General features: G+C 35.2%; 1 protein-coding gene across 2 annotated transcripts in view; it reads left to right on the forward strand.

The window, feature by feature from the left end:
• ARID2 (AT-rich interaction domain 2) overlaps positions 1-21,889 on the forward strand; it is a 170,628-nt gene that overhangs the window by 103,769 nt on the left and 44,970 nt on the right. For both annotated transcript variants that reach the window (XM_067696284.1, XM_067696285.1), the window contains 9 exons: positions 2,466-2,532; positions 2,628-2,878; positions 3,209-3,305; positions 3,402-3,611; positions 4,484-4,651; positions 10,536-10,617; positions 12,531-12,665; positions 13,626-13,822; positions 14,081-16,944. In XM_067696284.1, coding sequence (XP_067552385.1) covers positions 2,466-2,532; positions 2,628-2,878; positions 3,209-3,305; positions 3,402-3,611; positions 4,484-4,651; positions 10,536-10,617; positions 12,531-12,665; positions 13,626-13,822; positions 14,081-16,944 — 4,071 coding nt within the window. The remainder of the gene's footprint in view (positions 1-2,465; positions 2,533-2,627; positions 2,879-3,208; positions 3,306-3,401; positions 3,612-4,483; positions 4,652-10,535; positions 10,618-12,530; positions 12,666-13,625; positions 13,823-14,080; positions 16,945-21,889) is intronic.

A 21,889-nucleotide genomic window follows, 5' to 3' on the forward strand; every position in this document is an offset into this window, starting at 1 on the left:
CTGGGTGTATATACATATATATATATATAGAGAGAGAGAGAAAATATACATATATATATATATATATATATATATATAAAATGTCTTCTCAGTTTAGTAATTGCTATGACCTCTTGGGTTTATTATCTCTGTATCGTTGTCTAGAAAGAGTGTTTATGTAAAGATATGAGGCAGTCACTGAGCTCACCTCATTTGCTTCCCGTGTTTCAGTGATTACAGTTTTGCATTACTCTTGCCCAGTCTGTGAAAACAATTGTTTTATATATATTGGTTTATGATGAGATGACTACTGCAGTACTGTTACGGCCTGAGCAAAATTTTCTTCCAAGCATTTTTCATAGATTTTAATTTTATATATATTTTTACCCATAAGACTTTTTTTTAGTATTTTATTTATTCAGCATTTATTTTGATTTAAATCACATCTACCTTTTCATGCATTTTTTTTCCCAGTGCAGGTTTGAAGATATTTTTCTCAGTTTTCATTTGTCAGAAAATGTCTTTATTTCAGTTTTATTCTTTTTTGTGTGTGTGTGTGGCACGTGGGCCTCCCACCTCTGCAGCCTCTCCCGTCGCGGAGCACAGGCTCCGGACGCGCAGGCCCAGTGGCCATGGCCCACGGGCCCAGCCGCTCCGCGGCATGAACCTGCGTCCCCCACACCGGCAGGCGGACTCCCAACCACTGCGCCACCAGGGAAGACCTTTCAGTTTTATTCTTGAAGAGCAATTTCACTGTGTAAAGATTTTACTTTGGCAGATATTTTCTTCCATCACTTTGAAAATATCCCATTGTCCTCTGGCTTCCATTATTTCTTTTACAAAGTTTCTTGTAATTTTAGTTGTCTTTTTCAAGGTTATCTGACCCTTTTTCCACCTTTGCATTTAAGATTTTTGTCTTTGCTTTTCAGGAATTTTATTATCATGCTCCTACACATTTTATTTATCTTTTCTTGGAGTTTGGAGTGCTTCTTAAATCTATGGTGTGGCATCTTTCAATTGATTTAGAAAATTCTCGACCCTGTCTTTTCAAATATTGTTTTTGCCCATTCTTTCTGTCTTTCCTCAGGAACTACAATTAATTTTATGTTAGAACTTTTCACTGTATGTGTCTTGAATGCTTTTATTCTGTTCATCCTTTTGTCTCCTTATGCTTCTAACTTGGTATTTTTTTCTGCCATCTCTTCCAATCACTAATTCTTCCTTGAGTTGACTCTAATTCTTTGTTAAATCTGTCCATTGAGTTCTTATTTTCAGTTCTAGAATTTCTATTTAGCTATTTCTTATAGTTTCTACTTACATGCCAAACTTTTCGATTTTATCTTCTATTTCTTTGTTTATTTTCCATGATCATTTAAAATTCCACTCTGATATCTTTATTATTTGAAAATCCTGTGGCCGTTTTTTCTTGGTTATTGAATATTGTCTTATTCCTTCATATGCCTAGTTCTTTTTTATTGTTACCAAACATTTTTTATCATGAGTTTTTTTGCAGTGAGTCATTCTGGTGGTGGACTTTTTCTCAGATCGGTAACTTTAAATGCAAAGGAACTTTAATTCCCAAAACTAAAATACAATCATTTAGAAAATACATCAGAATGTTTAGAAATAAACAGTGAACTAATGGCCCATGTGCTTCTTCATTCGTAGGGAAGTAACAAGATAAAATGGCATAGAAAAGTTAAAATTAAAGTTCATTTTGTATAGACATATTAATATATAGGCAATTGTTTCTTAGCCTGAAAAATGTTAAGCAGTGGATTTCGACTGATTTCCTCTGTCTTACGGGTCAAAAAACAGTTTGTTGGTATGGAATACTGGAAAGGAAACCTAAATATCTGGGTTACAAATTTGTGAACACAAATACTTCACCACTTGCTGTTTGATTTTCTTCTAGATGTAGATTTACTCAGTAGCAAGCCAGCTATGTCTCAGGAGTCTGTAAATAGGAATACTGTGACTGTATGCAGTTTACTAATGGGATTAATGACTATCATAATTTTTAAGTACTGATGAGCATAAACACTATTTCTAGATATTTTCCATAGCTATAAAGTGATCTGAAAATATCTGATTCATATCGGTGACAGTGTCAGAGGTTCTGCTATTACTACTGTGGTTCGTTTTCTAACATTCAGAGTTGAAGAAAATGCTAAGGAAATGCTAAATTTTAGTTAGAGGTTAATGAACATGAAGATGTCATTTTTTTCTCCTCATTCATGTTCATAGATGCCCTGTATTTTTCACAGACCTTTTAGGGATCTGTGGGCCCTAGGCCAAAATGACACCTTTGAACTATAGAAAAATCTAGCATTTGTGTCAAAGAACTAAGTACATAGAATACAATGATATCTACTTGAACTAAAAATAGTAGAACTATTATAGTTTTAGTATGTGTGACTATTTTTAAAGTAATAGAATAGTTATTTCAAATTGTCAGAACTAAGTGTAATAATTTCTCATTACAGTTTTGGAAAGACATTGTTGATGATAATGAAGTACGTGACCTCATTTCTGACAGAAACAAGTCTCATGGTAAGTCAATGAGAAAATATTTTAAATAACTTTGAAATATCAATAATAATAAGTGAAATATCAGTTTAAGTAAAATATGTTTTCTTCTCTTGTAGAAGGTACATCAGGAGAATGGATTTGGGAATCTTTATTTCATCCACCTCGAAAGCTGGGCATTAATGATATTGAAGGACAACGGGTACTTCAGATTGCAGTGATTTTGCGAAATCTTTCCTTTGAGGAGGGCAATGTTAAGCTCTTGGCAGCTAATCGTACCTGTCTCCGTTTCCTATTACTTTCTGCACATAGTCATTTTATTTCTCTAAGGCAATTAGGCCTTGACACATTAGGAAATATTGCAGCTGAGGTAAGCATGTGACAGTAGCTTAAAACAGTTTTTATAGTTAGCACAATATTTACTTTAAAATTTTAGGATGTGGGATTGTTATATTTGCCATAATTATAGAATATTAAATGCTTACATATAGTTTTTGCCTAAAGGTATTACACACTTTTGTGGAAAAAGAGAAATATTTGAAATGATGCTCCAGATTCATTGATGGCTATTCTCACAGTAATTACATTTTTTAAAGTTACGTAACATTGTTCGGCTCATTTTTATTAAATTTGAAATATACATTTGGATCTAAATTGGAAGAAGCCTACCTAAACAGTAGTGTCCTTTTTTTTTTTCCAGCTTTTATTGGATCCTGTTGATTTCAAAACTACTCATCTGATGTTTCATACTGTTACAAAATGCCTGATGTCAAGGGATAGATTTTTAAAGATGAGGGGTAAGCGCTCACTTAAGTTTCTCATTGTCTAAAGTACACAAGCTTTTTATCATCTTTTAAAAGACAAATACATGTTTGTGTGTGTATGCTTTTCAGGCATGGAAATTTTGGGAAATCTTTGCAAAGCAGAGGATAATGGTGTTTTGATTTGTGAATATGTCGATCAGGACTCATACAGAGAGATCATTTGTCATCTCACTTTACCTGATGTGCTGCTCGTAATCTCAACACTTGAGGTGCTATATATGCTCACAGAAATGGGAGATGTAGCTTGCACAAAAATTGCAAAAGTAGAAAAGAGCATAGGTAAGACTAAACCACAAAAAGCATTTAAGTTATTTTCTTTATTAAGGAAAAAATATTTAATGTGGTTGCTGTAAAAAATCACAATTGATATTTGGGGTTTACTGTTTATTTTGAGGAGTCATTACCCTTTCAGACACGCTTGTTTGTGTTATTCTTTCTGTCTATTTTAGATAAGCAAGAAACTTCTATTATGTGTAAACCAGGATGCATGTGGCTATCAGTAATCTTTACTTCTTCTCTTTATTTCTATTACTATATATTAAATTTGAAATCAACAAGATGGCTATGTCTGACTCTGGGGGGCAGGTCCATCTGTTTCAAGTGGTCAGCTGCTACTATTAAGCAACTAAAGCTGAGTGGAACAAGCTTCCTTCTCTTCCTAGAAATGCTAGTAGTGCTATTATTTTCAAAATCATTGAACTCACCTTCAATGAGTTCAATGGGTTGTCAGTTTTAAACATACTTACTAAAACAAGTCACGTTAACATTTTACTCAGTGATTCAAATGATTTCTTTCTTTGACATAAATATTAAAATCAGAGTTAATAAAGATTTGGCTTGAAAAGTATTACTATTGAGAAATTAAGCTGTACTTTCCATTATCAGTGGTTCCTAAATCTGACTACACATCAGAATCACTTGGGAAGTTTTTTAAAAATGAAGATAGCTAACAGCCACTCCAGAGCTTCTAAATCAGTCTTCAGAGATTGAGCCTAAAAATCTTTTTTAAGGATCCACAGATAATTCTGATGTACAATGATTCACAGACTGGCATTTGAGAAGCAGCGTTTTATATATGTATAGCATGTGTTTTTCAACGATGTCATTGTTTTACAATATTATTGACTAATAACTGTTGGTTTTTATTTTAGACATGTTAGTGTGTCTGGTTTCCATGGATATTCAGATGTTTGGCCCCGATGCACTGGCTGCAGTAAAACTCGTCGAACATCCAAGTTCCAGTCATCAAATTTTATCTGAAATTAGGCCACAAGCTGTAGAGCAAGTCCAAACCCAGACCCATGTAGCATCTGCCCCAGGTTAGTGTTTTTGTATAATCTTTTTCAGTGTGGTTATTGGTATGTCAGATTTAATACTACAGATAAATTTAAATATGCAGCACAGGGAACTGATATTTTATAGTAGAGTAGCCTAAATGAGAATTGAGTATGTACTTTAATTTCTTAGACATTATTTCCAGGAGCAGCAGGATCAACGTGAGCACAGAGGAAGAATTGTATAATAGAGAAATGAAGTTGAGAAGGATTTAGAGTAGTGTGAGGGATTAGATATTATTCACAACTGTGAAAGTATTAAGTGCCCTAATGGGTTTGTGATTTCAGTCATTGGAAATTGATAGACCAGGAATTGGGTAATCATATGCTGCCTTATAATTCTCTCAGGTGGTCATCAGAATACATAAGTATAATACCCCTATTATTTCTAAATCTTGGACCAAACACCACAGAATCAGTAGGATCAGACATGTGTGCATGTGTATACAAATGCTAATACATGTGTATATACCTGTACTTGTGCACCCTTCCTAGGATCCCATGGGTCAATGCTATTTAATTCAAATATCTTTAATTAGAATTCGGACCTGTCCTTCAGCTCTTGGACTTCTTTCTCCTGGTTCATTATGAGTTACAATTTTTATATTTTAGCACTCTCAGCCTTTTTGTTCTCCACCTTCATTTGTCCTAACAAAAACAGTCCATCTTTCACCTCACCTGCTCTCTTACCATTCCCAAGACATTTCTCTTTCCTTGTTTTTTAATGGAGGATGCTCACTTTCTCAGTTGATCTTAACACTTTGTAGTTACTCTGGGAGCTGTGTGGCATGAATTTCTTCAACTTCTTCCCCCTTCCCTTATAAACTTATTAGTATCTGAACTCATTCTCCTTCATCCCCTTGTGTCAGGAAGAGATGTTAACTACTTCTGAATCTGTACTCTGAATATCAGTCTTTCCCAGCTACTCATTCCTATATCTTAAACCTCTTTTTCTTTACTTGCTTCTTCAGCCTAGAAATACATTAGATCTTTCTCAACCTCTCCCACTATCCTTAAAACAAAAATCTCATTATCCTTAATCTTTAACTACCACATTCTTTTAATCACCAAATCTTGTTGAGTCTTCCTAAATACTCTATCTGGCCTTTTTGATTGCCAGTACTTATGACTCAGTTCAGACTCTCCTCATCTCTCTCCAGCTGTCTTGTTCTCCTCTCATTTAATATTATCAAAATTGTATACTCTATTTACACAAAGTATGTAATATGTATCGCATATCTCATTGATTTCCATTATGTCTTTCTGCAGTATATGGTAGAGTTGTATCATATGTGCATTTAACTTACTTGAATTCAACTAACAGAACTGGACAGTAATAGAAGGCATGAAATAAGTAGGTAATTCTGACTGCTGATCTATTCAGTGAGCTTTCACCCATAGGCAGTAGATGTTAAAGAGCCCAATACATATTGGAGAATCGATGATCAGAAATTAATATTTCTCAACCTTGAAAAGGAAATGAAACAGTTCATACTGCCAGTTAAGTGGGTAGTGGGGGTATACTTTTATTCTTAAAGGAGAAACTTTTAAATTAATTTAAAAGATTAAGTTAATTGAGGGCCATAGAGAAACTGTTCAACAAAGAGTGGAATTAATAGATTGTCAGTGATACATTGAACTATAATGGATCATTTGAAGAATATTCAAAGGTAATTTTGATGAAAACTACTATTTTTTGCCTTATTGCTGACCTGTGACCTTAACAAATGAACCCACCCCCCAAACTAAGAGTTGATCCTCATTGGCAAATGGATAAAATTAAGTATTGAGAGTTATGGCTTGCTTGCGTAGTAGTAAGTCATTGATAGAAGTTTGAATAGGCCTCTGAGAACCTAAAAGAGTTCATTTTTGAGCTGGTGAGCACTTTATTATTTGCTCATCGTGAATGACAACTCTGAATTGTTTGATTAGTTAAAACACTTACAGTTTGGCTTTTCCCCCCATAGTTTGTTTAATACTGCTTTCTAATGGAATGGTCATCTTCAAACTTTTTGCTCACTTCTGCTCATCACTATGAAAACTTGCATGACCTTTCACCCATTTTTAAGTTGACATCTGAATTTCTTTGTCATAATTTAAATAGTTGCAAATAATATGTTTTTGTGTATATTAAATTGATATTTCAAAATAAAACTTACAACACTTTTTGTATCCAGTGGAATATTGATGCTTACCACCATCCATTTAAAAAATAACACAAACTCGTAATATTAGAAATTTTATACTATCCCTCTTTCTCCTTGAACTCATATCCACCACCCTATCAATGCTTACCTAGACATTTTAATTTAAAGTTTTTCAGGCTTCTGTTGTAAAGCTGTAAGTGTTTAAAAATTTATTTTATTGTTACAAGTTTTAGTAATAGTACATAAATCAATAGTAAATATATTACAGATTTTTGTAAATAATTATTAAATAAAAGATACAATTATTGGAAGTACATCTCTTAATGAGATAGACAAGACATTTTTCCCCTTGTTCTCTGGAAAGTATTACTCTAGTGTGTCGCTGAATGAATTTTTTTTTTTTTTTGTGGTACGTGGGCCTCTCGCTGTTGTGGCCTCTCCCGTTGCGGAGCACAGGCTCCGGACGCGCAGGCTCAGCGGCCATGGCTCACGGGCCTAGCCGCTCTGCGGCATGTGGGATCTTCCCGGACCGGGGCACGAACCCGTGTCCCCTGCATCGGCAGGCGGACTCTCAACCACTGCGCCACCAGGGAAGCCCTGAATGAATATTTTTTATTGCTAGAATAAAATTGGGTTCAGCATTAATTTTATCTGTTTTTCCTTTTTATAGATTTAAGTTGGAAATCTAGTTCACATCAATAAATAGATGAGGGTAGAACTTAAAATTCTTTAAATTTCTTCAGAATTATCTAAAAATTATTAAAATTGTATTTAATGATCTTCTGACATTTTGAGTTCTCCTTTGTTTTGGTTGAAATCAAAGAATTAACAGTACTTGACTTGTAAAATTATTTGTTGCCCAGTCATTATACATACTTACTTTTAAGTTTATTGAAAATGTATCAAAAAGATATTAACAAGATATGACTAAATTATAAGTTGCTGCTCTTTTACTTAGATGTACCTTGTTTAACCTAATATATTCAGGAAGTGTTAGCACAGTGGTTCTCAAACTTTACGGTGCATCGGAGTCACCCAGTGGGCTTAAGTGCTGATTTCTGGGCTCCGTACCCTGAATTTCTGATTCAGATGGATCGGAGAATTTTCATTTCTAACAAGTTCCCATGAGATGCTGATGCTTCAGGTCAGGGCACTATACTTTGAGGACCACTGGGTTAGGAATATTTACATAGCTTTTTATCATGTGCATGAATACATTTTTGTCAAAGTCTTGGCACTGGAGATTTACCTCATTCAGTTATAGAAAATGTCTGCCACATAATCTAACGGTTAAAGTTAGTCTTTATTATCAAAAGTGTCTTGCCTCAATTTGTTATTTAGAAAAAGTCCAACCTTATTTTTCAATCCAAGAAAAGATGTTACTTTGTGTTCCCATTGATACCTTCCTTATTTCAGAATTCTGAGATAGTTAAACTTGTCATGAGTTTGTCATGTGAATGAAATAAGATGCCATCACCTTCAATATTACTTTAAAATATCTGAATGCTTTACTTACACAAGATTGTCTCAAAATTAATGCACTCTTTGATAGTAATTGAGGGATAGAGGAGGAAAGGACATTAAGCAAAAATTGTCATCACTTTATAATATATCTGAATTCAGAACACACCAAAGGGCCAGAATACCCAATTTCTAATGCCCTACATTGCCCTTAACTATAATATATAAAACACTGGGATAGACCAGAAGCCCTACCCTAATACCTTGGTTTAAAGAAGTTTTGTGGACACTAATATTTCCACTTCTTCCTTTGGTATTCCAGAGGTTTTTACACCATCGTCGTCATCATCGTAGCTAACATAGTAACACTTACGTGCCAGGCATTGTTTTAAGTGACTTACATATAAACTCCTCTAATCCTCATGACGATCTGTGAGGTCAATGTATTGTTACTTTTCCCCATTTTATAGTCAGAGAGGTTAAATAGCTTTTCCAGCTAGTGAGTGATGGAGCTTTAGAGCCAGCCTCTGGCTCCAGAGTCATGCATTTAACTGTATCTTACAGTGCTGTAAAGGATGGGTGAGAGTTAAGGCTTCTTATTCCAAGATGGTTAAAGAGCAGTCATCAAAGAGGAGGTCATGTTTTCAGGCAAAGCAGTTTTAGGAGGGAATATATACAAAACTTTGAGTATCTGAAAATTGATTCCTCTTCAAGTATAAGTGCCTTTGTATCCTTTGGAATGTCTTCAGGTATCCTGAGGACAATGCTTTTCATTTTGTAGCCACTTTTATAGTAATTATACATTTCAGGTTTATGCTTTTAATTTAATTGAGGCTGTATCATTCTTTATGCATTGTTTATAAAGTTTCTCATAATTTCAACATAGTTTCTAATGTTTCCTGCAATAGGTTGTTATTTGATTCAGATTTCATCAGAGTAGGGTATACTCTGAGAGTATAATTGATGATGAAAAGGGGAGATTTCTACATAGGTTTAGGCCCTAGAAGGGTATTTTCTGTAACAGTGTCATCAAGTTAGAGAAGAAAAAAGATAGGCTGGGGTTGCCCAAGGAAAATAATTTTGGTTCTAATTATTATGTTCTATTAAGAAGCAGAATATCACAATATGGCTTCTGAAATGTGACAGACCTGAATTCAAATTCAGCACCCCTAAAAGAAGGCTTTCCAGCTACACCCTATCTCTAGCTCTGCTATTTCCATCATGTGTTCGTTTGTGAACTTAATTTCTGAGCTTTAATTTTTTCGTTTGCAAAACGGGGACAGTTAAATTTAGAACTATATAGAAGATTAAAACAAATCACATAAATATAAATGGCTTAATACAGAATAAATATTTACAACTGGCCGGCTGCTGTTAGCTGTATCCCAGTGGAAGCCTGGGGTCTCATCAGACAAAGGTCAAGATCGCTTCAGATCATTCACAGGTTGGGCTGAGCTGTGGGGCTCCTCTAGTTCCCATAATTTAGAAATTCATTTGGTTTTTTTTTTTTGAGGGTTCTGAGAAGTTTTGCTAAAATGTCACCTGAAAAAAAGTAGATACATTTTGTAGGTTTAAAAAGTATAAGTTAATAATGCTAATTCAATGGTGAAACAGTATAATTTTTATCTATAAATATGTAAGATTCATATTTTATTATAAACTTACTGTAATATGACTAAGTTTATATTATCTCTTATTTTTCTTGTTTTCATTAGTTCCAACATAGAAGTTAGCTATTTGTTCATCATACCCAGAAATTTTATATATGCCACTTATAGAGTTAATGTTAATCTTTTAAATTCAGAAGTGAAATTATTTGTGATGCAATCTGCTTCTGTAACTAAACTGAGAGATGCTTATTTATTGATGTGATGTGCTGTGTGACCTTCGCCTAGTTATTTTAATCACTTTGAGTCTCAGGTTCCCACCTCACAGAATTAAGAAAGGTAATATAGATAAAGTTAAAACTCAGTGTCTGACAATGGAAAAAATAGAGTTTATATTAGCGAAATAATCCATATTATCGTTATTATTCAGATGATTGCGAGGTTGAAAAAATAGTTTGTGTGAAGCATCTAAGATAGTGCCTGGTATAATATGTGCTCCATTATAAGTTTCTTTCTCAAATTTGTATATTTTCAATATGTTTATACACCTTTTTAAAAGGTATTCATTGTCAGTATTAATTGGTTCAGTATCCATTAACTAAATATGGCTTATAGTTTTAAAAAATGATGTAGCTAATGTATTTTTTTCTTTAGCTTCCAGAGCAGTTGTAGCACAGCATGTTGCTCCACCTCCAGGAATAGTGGAAATAGATAGTGAGAAGTTTGCTTGTCAGTGGTAAGTGGTCTATTTCTATTAAGGCTTTATCCTTGGGAAGAATAAAGCAAATGAGAAAAGGAAATGTATTTCAGCAGTCATCCAGAATGTTTTACTCTGTATTTCTTTTTAGTTAGGGTAGGATATCATTTATACAAAGAAAGGGCAATGTAAAATCACTTCAGCTGTGTTTTGGAATAGTTTGAAAAAAAAATATTTATCGGAATTTTCAGAGTTAAAATAGTCTTTGACTAGAATTTCATTAAATTACACCACTCCTTTTCAAGTAAAATTTGTGTTAAAAAGTTATCATTGGCTTTGTAGAAAATAAGGTCTGTCAGATTATAGAATTTGTTTTCTTAAATTAATGTTTTATTAAAACTGAATTGGACTGACTTTAAGAAAATAGAACCAGATTTTGTTGTTAAATGTCCCTCTTTTTGAGCAAAAGCAAAGCTTCTCATTCATTGCTAGTTAATTTTTCCTTTTTGTGAGTAGTAAGGGGTAACTAATCAAATAATAGAATAGCCAGTATGTCTACATTGAAATAATCAACTTGAAAATAATATTTTCTTGAGAAGACTGACTGGTCACATCTCAGCCACTTTCTGAAAAAAAGAAATGTAGACTTGGTTAGAACCGTTTCATTTTTTCATGGCTAGTTGCCTCTACATTGTTTATGAATTTCAACTTTAATTCTTTAGAAGATTAACAGATTGAAATGTAAGATCACTTTTCAATGATGTATTACTTTAAAAAATTTCTTTCTTTGATCCCTTTTCCCCCATTCTCTAACATTAGTTTTCTCCCATTCCATGCTCCTGTCACTCTGTGTTCCATATTTTTGGTGCTTTGTTATCTGTGTTCCTATGACTATTTTCTCTACTTTTCCACTTTGCTTAAATCAGGTTTATGGTAATATCTCTAATTATTTGCTTTTTCCTCACGTTCTATATTGTTACACCTTGACCCTTTATATATGATGAATCTTATCCAATAATATTTGGAAATATTTATCTTCTATACTGAAACCAAAACAAGTTTTTTGTGTCTGGTCTTTTTGAAAGCTCAGTACTCAAAGGGTTATGAAAGTTGGAAAAAATATGTACCACATCCAATGTAAAATGTGTGTGTGTGTTATAGACTTGGTCTTATAAATCCCTGTTGCATATTTCTGCCATTTCTAGGGAGGAGGAGGAGAGAAGCATTTTAAACTATTTTATCATAATTATCATTTGATTCAGTTAATAAGAAACAGCTGTAGGTTGGCCTGTCATGTATATGGTGAGTCCTAGAAAGAGTCCTATAAGGATAACTAGGCCTCCAATCCCAATTTATAGGTGAAGTCACTTTATGACAAAGACAAACTGAAGTTTGAATTACCTTGGAATTGATTAGGAATAGAGTCTCGGAAGGGGAAGGGGAGTGTGAAGCGTGGGAAGTATCATTGTTTTAGGAAGTAGTTAAAAGCTTTGGGAGAGTTTTTCCTGAAGAAATTTAATCCAAGAGCAACAGAAGTTTAAGTTCAGTTTTTCCTCCATTTGTCACATCGCCAACAACTCTTAATTGGGAACTTCTGTTATATTTTGATTATTACAAGACAGGAACCTGAGTATTCACTGAATAAAATTCGTTGTAGTGTATTTGTTGCCAGCAGACCAACCCTGCTGGTGTACTCACATCCCAGTTTTTATATTTGTTGATAATGATTTTTTTATACTAAAATAAGTATGATTAAGTAATCTCTTTTTATTTTATTTACTCTGTCTAAAACCTAGCATGTATTTTTGTTAATAATACATGAGACAGTGAAATTTGATTAATAGACATAATTATTAGTTTATAACACATTGCCTTCAAATGGTTTTGTATATTTAAGTATGGACTCTCCTATAGTATATTGCATAATGCCATATATTTTTCTCCTCTTTTAGGTTAAATGCTCATTTTGAAGTAAATCCAGATTGTTCTGTCTCTCGAGCAGAAATGTATTCTGAGTACCTATCAACTTGCAGTAAATTGGCTCGTGGTGGAATCCTAACATCAACTGGATTTTATAAATGTCTTAGGTAGGATTTATATTTCATAACTTTAAATAAAGTCAATTTTCATCATTTACAACACCCCTTGCTCTTTAGAGAACACACCAGCTATCTACCTAGTTTGAAATATCTCCACTACTTGAAATTTTGTATAGTTAGATTGTAGTGTGATGGAAGTTTAAATACAAGGGAATTTTGGAAATCACATCTGGTGTTTGTGGTCAACCGTTACTAGGCTTATCAAAGAAGGAAAAGGAAGAAATCACGTTTACTTTTTTTGCACCTACTTTTATGCATTAAAGACATGGCTTTCACCCTTTTAAGTCTTGACTAATAGTCTATAACTAAACTCTGTCCTCAAGTATTATGGCTTTTTAAATATATATACATTTATTTATTTGTTTATCTTTTTATTTTTGGCTGCATTGGGTCTTCGCTGTTGTGCATGGGCTTTCTCTAGTTGTGGCGAGTGGGGGCTACTCTTTGTTGCGATGGCTTCTCTTGTTGCGGAGCACAGGTTCCAGGCGCGCAGCCTTCATTAGTTGTGGCTCGTGGGCTTCAGAGCACAGGCTCAGCAGTTGTGGCGTACAGGCTTAGTTGCTCTGCGGCATGTGAGATCTTCCCGGACCCATGTCCCCTGCATTGGCAGGCGGATTCCTAACCACTGCACCACCAGGGAAGTCCCATGGCGTTTTGATATTTTGCAAAGTTCATCAAATAGGCATTGCCTAGATGCAGCTTTTTTGTTAATTACAGTAGAATTGTTTTAAACCCAACAGTGTTAATAAATAATGATTTTTAAAATTGGAGAATTGACCTTTTATATTTAATTCCTTGCTTCCCACCCTTGCAGAATATAACTATGATTCATACTAGTTCATACATAAGTAGCAGTGAATATGCTGCTGCCATTCGTGTAGCAGTTAGAAGTTAGTGGTTTTTGTTAATGTGCTAGTTATTAAAACTGAGTATGTGTGTACTTTACAGAACGGTCTTTCCAAATCATACAGTGAAGAGGGTGGAGGATTCCAGTAACAATGGGCAGGCACATATTCATGTAGTAGGAGTAAAAAGGAGGGCTATCCCACTTCCCATTCAGATGTACTATCAGCAGCAACCTGTTTCTACTCCCGTTGTTCGTGTTGATTCTGTTCCTGATGTATCTCCAAGTCCTTCACCCGCAGGTATTAATTTTTATTGTGTTTTAAATATTACCGATTTAATAAGAAGACTAAATGAAAGCTTATATACCTTTAAGATGTGTAACTTTTCCTTGTTTTTCCAGTAACATTTTATTTCTCGTTCTATTATTTTATCAGATTCATATGATGCAAACTTGTTAATTTCTTAAGACTGTTTTCTCTCACATTGAGTAAAATAATTTCTACATGCAGCTTTGCAGTCATTTCATTATGAATTTTGACTTTTCCCTATATTTTCAGGAATCCCTCACGGACCACAAACTGTAGGAAACCATTTTCAGAGGACTCCTGTTACCAACCAATCTTCAAGTTTGACTGCAACACAAATGTCTTTTCCAGTACAAGGTGTTCATACCGTGGCACAGACTGTTTCGAGAATTCCACCAAATCCTTCAGTTCATACCCACCAGCAGCAAAATGCTCCGGTGACTGTCATTCAGAATAAAGCTCCAATTCCTTGTGAAGTCGTTAAGGCTACAGTAATCCAGAATTCTATACCCCAGACAGCAGTTCCTGTTAGTATTGCTGTGGGAGGAGGAGCTGCTCAGAGTTCTGTGGTTCAGAATCATAGTACAGGGCCCCAACCTGTTACAGTTGTGAATTCCCAGACATTGCTTCACCATCCATCTGTAATTCCACAACAGTCTCCATTGCACACAGTGGTACCGGGACAGATACCTTCCGGCACTCCTGTTACGGTAATTCAACAAGGTGTCCCACAGAGTCATATATTTGGCAGAGTACAGAACATGCCAGCATGTACTTCTGCAGTTTCACAGGGTCAACAGTTAATCACCACATCACCCCAACCCGTGCAGACTTCGTCTCAGCAGACGTCAGCTGGCGGTCAGCCACAGGACACTGTTCTCATAGCACCCCCACAGTACGTAACGACTTCTGCGTCCAACATTGTCTCGGCAACTTCAGTACAGAATTTTCAGGTAGCTACAGGACAAATGGTTACCATTGCTGGTGTCCCGAGTCCACAGCCCTCAAGGGTAGGGTTTCAGAACATTGCACCCAAACCTCTCCCTTCTCAGCAAGTTTCATCAACGGTGGTCCAACAGCCTATTCAACAACCACAGCAGCCAACCCAACAAAGCGTAGTGATTGTAAGTCAGCCAGCTCAACAAGGTCAAACTTACGCACCAGCCATTCACCAAATTGTTCTTGCTAATCCAGCAGCTCTTCCGGCTGGTCAGGCAGTTCAGCTAGCTGGACAACCAAACATTACTCCATCTTCCTCACCATCACCTGTCCCAGCTACTAATAGCCAGGTCCCTTCTGCCGTGTCATCTTCTTCCACCCCTCAGTCACAGGGACCACCTCCTACTGTCAGTCAAATGCTATCTGTGAAAAGGCAGCAACAGCAGCAGCATTCACCAGCACCCCCACCACAACAGGTACAAGTACAAGTTCAGCAGCCACAACAAGTACAAATGCAGGTTCAACCACAGCAAACAAATGCAGGAGTTGGTCAGCCTGCTTCTGGTGAGTCGAGTCTGATAAAACAGTTGCTGCTTCCAAAGCGTGGTCCTTCAACTCCGGGTGGTAAGCTTATTCTCCCAGCTCCACAGATTCCTCCCCCTAATAATGCAAGAGCTCCTAGCCCTCAGGTGGTATACCAGGTGGCCAATAATCAAGCAGCAGGTTTTGGAGTGCAGGGGCAAACTCCAGCTCAGCAGCTATTGGTTGGGCAGCAAAATGTTCAGTTGGTCCAAAGTGCGATGCCACCCACAGGGGGAGTGCAAACCGTGCCCATCTCGAACTTACAAATATTGCCAGGTCCGCTGATCTCAAATAGCCCAGCAACCATTTTCCAAGGGACTTCTGGCAACCAGGTAACTATAACAGTTGTGCCAAATACAAGTTTTGCAACTGCAACTGTGAGTCAGGGAAATGCAACTCAGCTCATTGCTCCAGCAGGAATTACCATGAGCGGGACCCAGGCAGGAGTTGGACTTCAGGTGCAAACGCTTCCAGCCTCTCAAGCATCTCCAGCTGGACAATCATCTTGTACTACTGCTACTCCCCCATTCAAAGGTGATAAAATAATTTGCCAAAAGGAAGAGGAAGCAAAAGAAGCAACAGGTTTACACGTTCATGAACGTAAAATTGAAGTCATGGAGAACCCATCCTGCAGACGAGGAACCACGAACACCAGCAATGGGGATACGAAGGAAAATGAAATGCAGGTGGGAAGTCTTTTAAATGGGAGAAAGTACAGTGACTCAAGTCTACCTCCTTCAAACTCAGGGAAAATTCAAAGTGAGGCTAATCAGTGCTCACTAATCAGTAATGGGCCATCATTAGAATTAGGTGAGAATGGAGCATCTGGAAAACAGAACTCAGAACAAATGGACATGCAGGATATTAAAAGTGATTTGAAAAAACCTCTAGTTAATGGAATCTGTGATTTTGATAAAGGAGATGGTTCTCATTTAAGCAAAAACATTCCAAATCACAAAACTTCCAATCATGTAGGAAATGGTGAGATATCTCCAGTGGAACCACAAGGGACTTTCGATGCCACTCAGCAAGATACTGCCAAAGGTGATCAACTAGAAAGAATTTCTAATGGACCTGTATTAACTTTGGGTGGTTCGCCATCTGTGAGCAGTATACAGGAGGCTTCAAATGTGGCAACACAGCAATTTAGTGGTACTGATTTGCCTAATGGACCTCTAGCTTCAAGTTTGAATTCAGATGTGCCTCAGCAACGCCCAAGTGTAGTTGTCTCACCACATTCTACAACCTCTGTTATACAGGGGCATCAAATCATAGCCGTTCCCCACTCAGGATCAAGAGTGTCCCATTTTCCTGCCCTGTCATCTGACGTTCGGTCTACAAATGGCACAGCAGAATGCAAAACTGTGAAGAGGCCAGCAGAGGATAATGATAGGGAAACAGTCACAGGAATTCCAAATAAAGTGGGAGTTAGAATTGTTACAATCAGTGACCCCAACAATGCTGGCTGCAGTGCAACAATGGTTGCCGTGCCAGCAGGAGCAGATCCAAGCACTGTAGCTAAAGTAGCAATAGAAAGTGCTGTTCAGCAAAAGCAGCAGCACCCATCAACCTACGTACAGAATGTGGTCCCACAGGTGAGTCATTCTCGTATCACATTTCTCTTACAGAAATCCTGATGTGTTAATATGATTTGAGGGGGAAATGCACTGTTTTTCCATGTTTTACCTTGAAAAGTTAATTGGGTCGGCTCATCAATGTACTTAAGCTGTTGTGCTCTTTTATTTTTCTCTGTTTTTTATAATATTAAACAGTTTTCAGTTGTTAACTTTAGCACATGGTTTAAAGCATCTTTCTATTTTGTTATAGACCCAAATTAGTAATTTTGTAGAGCCAAGCAAGAGAAGCACTTCTAATCTAACGTCTTTGGGGGAATTTTTAAAACGTAACTTAGTCTCCTATGTTAGGGGGGTGCGGGGTTGCTAAGGGTTCTCCAAAAAGGGATTTCTGTATTTGATTTTGACACGAGTGTATTTTTGTGCCTCCTTTCACAGTACTTCTGTAAAAAAGATGAATTCCATAAGAATTTTATCAAGTGTGTTCTTATTATATCTATGTATTGAATTAGTTGCCTTTATTCTTTAAAAAGGTTTATTTCTTATAATTTCAATTTGTTTCAGCTATTCCAGTATTTTAAATTTTGTGTCTCTTATTTCTGCTATTCCCTTTTTAATATATACTATCCTGTCTCTGCATGCCTTAGTGAATAAAAGTGTTTTCTTGAATCAGTGCTACTGAATTGAGGGTCCAATCAGCCTGTAAAGATTTTAAGGACAATCTTGTATGCTATTTCCTGGATTACTACTTCTTCATTCTCTCTTTCCTAATTACTACATAGCCAGAACCTTCTGTGACTGTTGCCAACTGTTCTAGCATTCTTCTGGCTTGGGTTTCTTCTCTGTGCTTATGATGATAACAGCAGATTGTTGGTATTGGTACCAAATCTAGATGGCAAAGCAGGGGTGGTGGTGGGGGAGCAAAATGGAAGATGAAAAAACGAAGAATCCCTTGCTTCAGAGCATGTCATTCACTAATATGCGTCTTTCTTCATGTGAATGGATAAAGCTGCTCTGGGGGCAGAATGAGGTTTTTAATTCATATGTTAGTATTGCTTAGATCTATTTCAAGCTACCTAAATAGGTTGAGTATTCTTTAGTGGATATTATTTACATGGCAATAATTAATAAGGAGTTTTGGTGGAAAATACTAAATCATTTTTACTCAAACTTTTACAAGTTGAGTTTTTCATTTATTAAGCACACTAAAAAAGTTTTTTTTAGTAATGAAATGTTTAACATATAGTAAGCATTCAACACATTGTTTTAATTTTATATTTAATAATTTCCCAATTCATCTTGATTATGTGTTTGACCTTTTTTCCTTTTAGATTCCTTTATAATCCCAAAGAGTTATAGTAGACCAAGCCAAATTAGAGAAAACCTCTATTACTATGGAATTGTTTCATCCACCCTCATTTTTTGTGTCAACCTTCCAGTGTGGTTATATTCAATAATGATACCTAAATAACATAAAACGAACAACAATACTGGCTAAGACTAGGACCTGTGTTGGGATTGCACTAAAGCATTTTGTTATTTGATCCTCAAAGAAAGTCTATTAGGTAAAAATTTTAATTTCATTTTAAAGATGAGGCCCTCCAATGCTAAATAACTCGCCCACGGTTACCAGCTAATATGAGGTAGTACTAGGACTGAAACCTGGGTGTGTGTCTGAAATCAAAACTCATGCTATTAACCCATTTCTCCACTATTCTAAAAGATTTCTTTGTAAAGTCCTAGATACCCCTTTTATATGTAACATATTGATTATTTTAACTACTAGGTTATAGGATGTGAGTACCACCGAATGATAATTTTAGGATATTAATGCTAGAATTTAACATATTGGACTTGCATACATCTAACTCAAGCCATAAAATTAATATATTTTATTCCTAATCTGAAAAATGTGTATAAACCTTTTATGTATTCTCTCCAGGAATGTAGTTTATTTAAAATAGCTACGGTCTAAAGTTGGTATTTGGTTGGCATGTAGAAATTTATAACTTTGCAAGGAAAAAGAGACATAACATACATGGTGTCTGTGAGAATGAGAAAAAAACAGGATGTGTATGTATAACTCTTAGCACAGTGCCTGCTACACGGTCTGGCACTCAGTAATGGTGCAGGTATATTTTATCTTTATATATAAGATAAGGTACCTATAAAGGCTAAAAAATTATCAACTGTTCAAGATGGAATCATAAGTTTCCTTTGAAGGGAGGCTGTTGGGCCTTCTCAAGAGCCTGCTAATAAAAGCCCATTTCCATTGTTGCCCAGGGTCTTTAAATTTCTTTATATACTCTCAAAGTTGCATTTTAGGCCTTGGTTTAACACCATTTTATTCACTATTTGAATTGGTACTTTAAAGGGGTAAATGAAATAGAGGAATTTAAATGTGATTTTTTTTTTTTAGCCATACCTTGTTATTTCCACCATTTTAAGGGGTCTGGGGATGTTAAGGAGGCACCTTTACCCCAAGAAGGGACTTCCAGACTTTTGCAGAATGCTCAGAGCTGGAAAGACTGCAGGGAAACGTCCCTGCTGAGAATGGCCAATGGGTAATCCTTCCTAATACCATTGTTACTTAATTTTTCTTTGCTCAGTTTTGTTCCTTCTCACTCCCATTAATCAGCTGTATTAATTTCATTACAGAAAAAAAGCTAGCAACAAATAAAGGAGAAAGATATGTGAAAGTAATATAGCCATAGATTTTGTTTTTAAGTAGTATTTAACTGGGTAGGTTATATAAATACAAAATAAATTGTACTTCAAGGCACATTTCTTTATTTGTAACTATTTTTTTTCAATCTGTTACATTTGCAAGTTAGAGTGCAATATGGGTACCGTTTCTGAAAGTCATACTCTCTTCCACTATTCATGAATTTGTATCTGCTGGAGGCATAGTATTAGATTGGCATGTAAAATAATAAAAATGAAAGAAAATTAGTTATAAATACTTACCTAAAGACTTGTCTTTTTCAGGAGCATGTAAAACACATGTTGAGTATATCTGTATCTGTTCATCCCATGATCTGATGCCATACCTAATTCTTGTATATAAAGATAGTTTACTTAAGGATGTACTTATTTAAGGCATTTTATAGATGCTGCTCCTCAGTTTCCTGTCCTTCATACATGAATCCTTTCTGACATAGTGCCAACACTGAATATGGGTATCTTCCTGGTCCCTTTCTTTCTTTGATAAAGCGTTTGAAAAGTTACTCAACCCATCAGAAAGCATACCTGCAGCCTCAAGGGGGCAGTGTTTAGTCATAGCCATAGAAAATCATTTTAGCAAGAGTCACAAGAATGTCATTTTAATGTGTTTTTTTTTTAAAGAGTATTACTGCTTAGATTAGTAGACTAGTAGTACACTGTAATAACTAAAGTCATTACCACTAAACGTATTTTTTTGTTTACATTTCAATGTGTTCTTATAAGACAGGCTTGGTATGTATATATTATCTAGTTATACTTAATAAGAGGAAAAAAACTGGATAGTTTAGGAAAATAAGAGAATATTAGAGCAGAAAGAGCCTTAGATATTATCTTGTCCATAACCCTCATTTTTAAGAGTTGAATGAACTCTCCCACGCTCACAGAGACCTCTTTTCCAGTGATTTCTGTTATTGTCTTAATTCTGTTCTCTAAAGATCTGTACTACATTTAGACTAAATGTAATCTCTTTTATATCACATTTAGAGTAAATCTAATTCTTTTTCCTTACAAGCATTTAAAAGTATCTCTCCTTACTCACCTCTTCTTTAGAGTGTATTTTCCTATTCATTTCAATTAGACCTTAGGTGTTATAGTGTCTGGTTTATTCATCATCCTGTTTACCTCAACCGGTTCCACTTTCTAAGTGGCTTTCAAAATGTGTAGCTAGAATTGAACACAGTATTTCATTACTACTTAGTAAATAATTTATTTTGAGAAAAATAAATTATGACTTTGTAGTTTTTCTAACACAGTTTGAATGTTTAAATTTTAGTCTTATTCTAAGGTTTTTTAAAAGCTGAATATTAATAAGAAAGTAAACATTTAACAACTTCAAATCCCGTCATATATCAGAAAGTATCATCAGTACAGTCTAGACTTTTCAGCCGTAGTTTATTCTTGAAAAGATGATAAAGGCAAGATTACAATTTCTTATTTTAACAAAAAGAAATATCTTTGCCAAAAATAAAACTGCTACATTAACATTTTTAGATAATTTTACATTACAAAAGGAATCAGAATTATTTCATATTCTTTGTGTAATTTTACTTTTCTGGTCACACACTACTGGAGAGGTACTATAATATGAAAAATTAGTTCTACCTCAATGGAGTAGAGCAATGGTAAAGAATATTGCTGAAGAGTGATCATTCCAAAAACATGATTTTGAGACCTACTTTTACATTCACATTTGAGTTAGGGTTATGGTTAATGATCGGGCCCTTTTACATCCTAAAAGAAATATATTTTGCATCTTATGTAAAAGACCTAGTTCTTAAAACGTAATTAAGTAGTACTTGGAAAAACATATAAACAACCTATTTAAAAATTAGTTTTGTTGAAAGAAATGTGTAATTTTTTATTATAGGAGGAAACCTAAAAACACTCCTTTAGTCAAAGAAAATATGAGTCTTGGAATTTCTCATTTGGTACCTTTTATAAGTACTGTACTTCTTTTTGTTTCGTTGATATATTTATCTCTCTCTATTTTTTTTTGTTGTTTCTTGTTTTTTACTGTGAAAATTTTTAAACATACAGAAAAGTAGAGCCAATAAGCCTCCATGTATCCTTCACCCAGCTTTAGATATTGTCACCATTTTGCCTTTCTAGTTTCATCTCTTCCCCACCACCATTTTTTTCCCTGAAGTAAAGTAAATCCCAAACATTATTTCATTTCACCAATGAATACTTTAGTATATATTTATAAATACTTTTAAATATATATATATATTTCCATATATCC

The sequence above is a fragment of the Pseudorca crassidens genome, chromosome 11 (genome assembly GCF_039906515.1).
Source record: "Pseudorca crassidens isolate mPseCra1 chromosome 11, mPseCra1.hap1, whole genome shotgun sequence".
Classification (NCBI taxonomy): Eukaryota; Metazoa; Chordata; class Mammalia; order Artiodactyla; family Delphinidae; genus Pseudorca; species Pseudorca crassidens.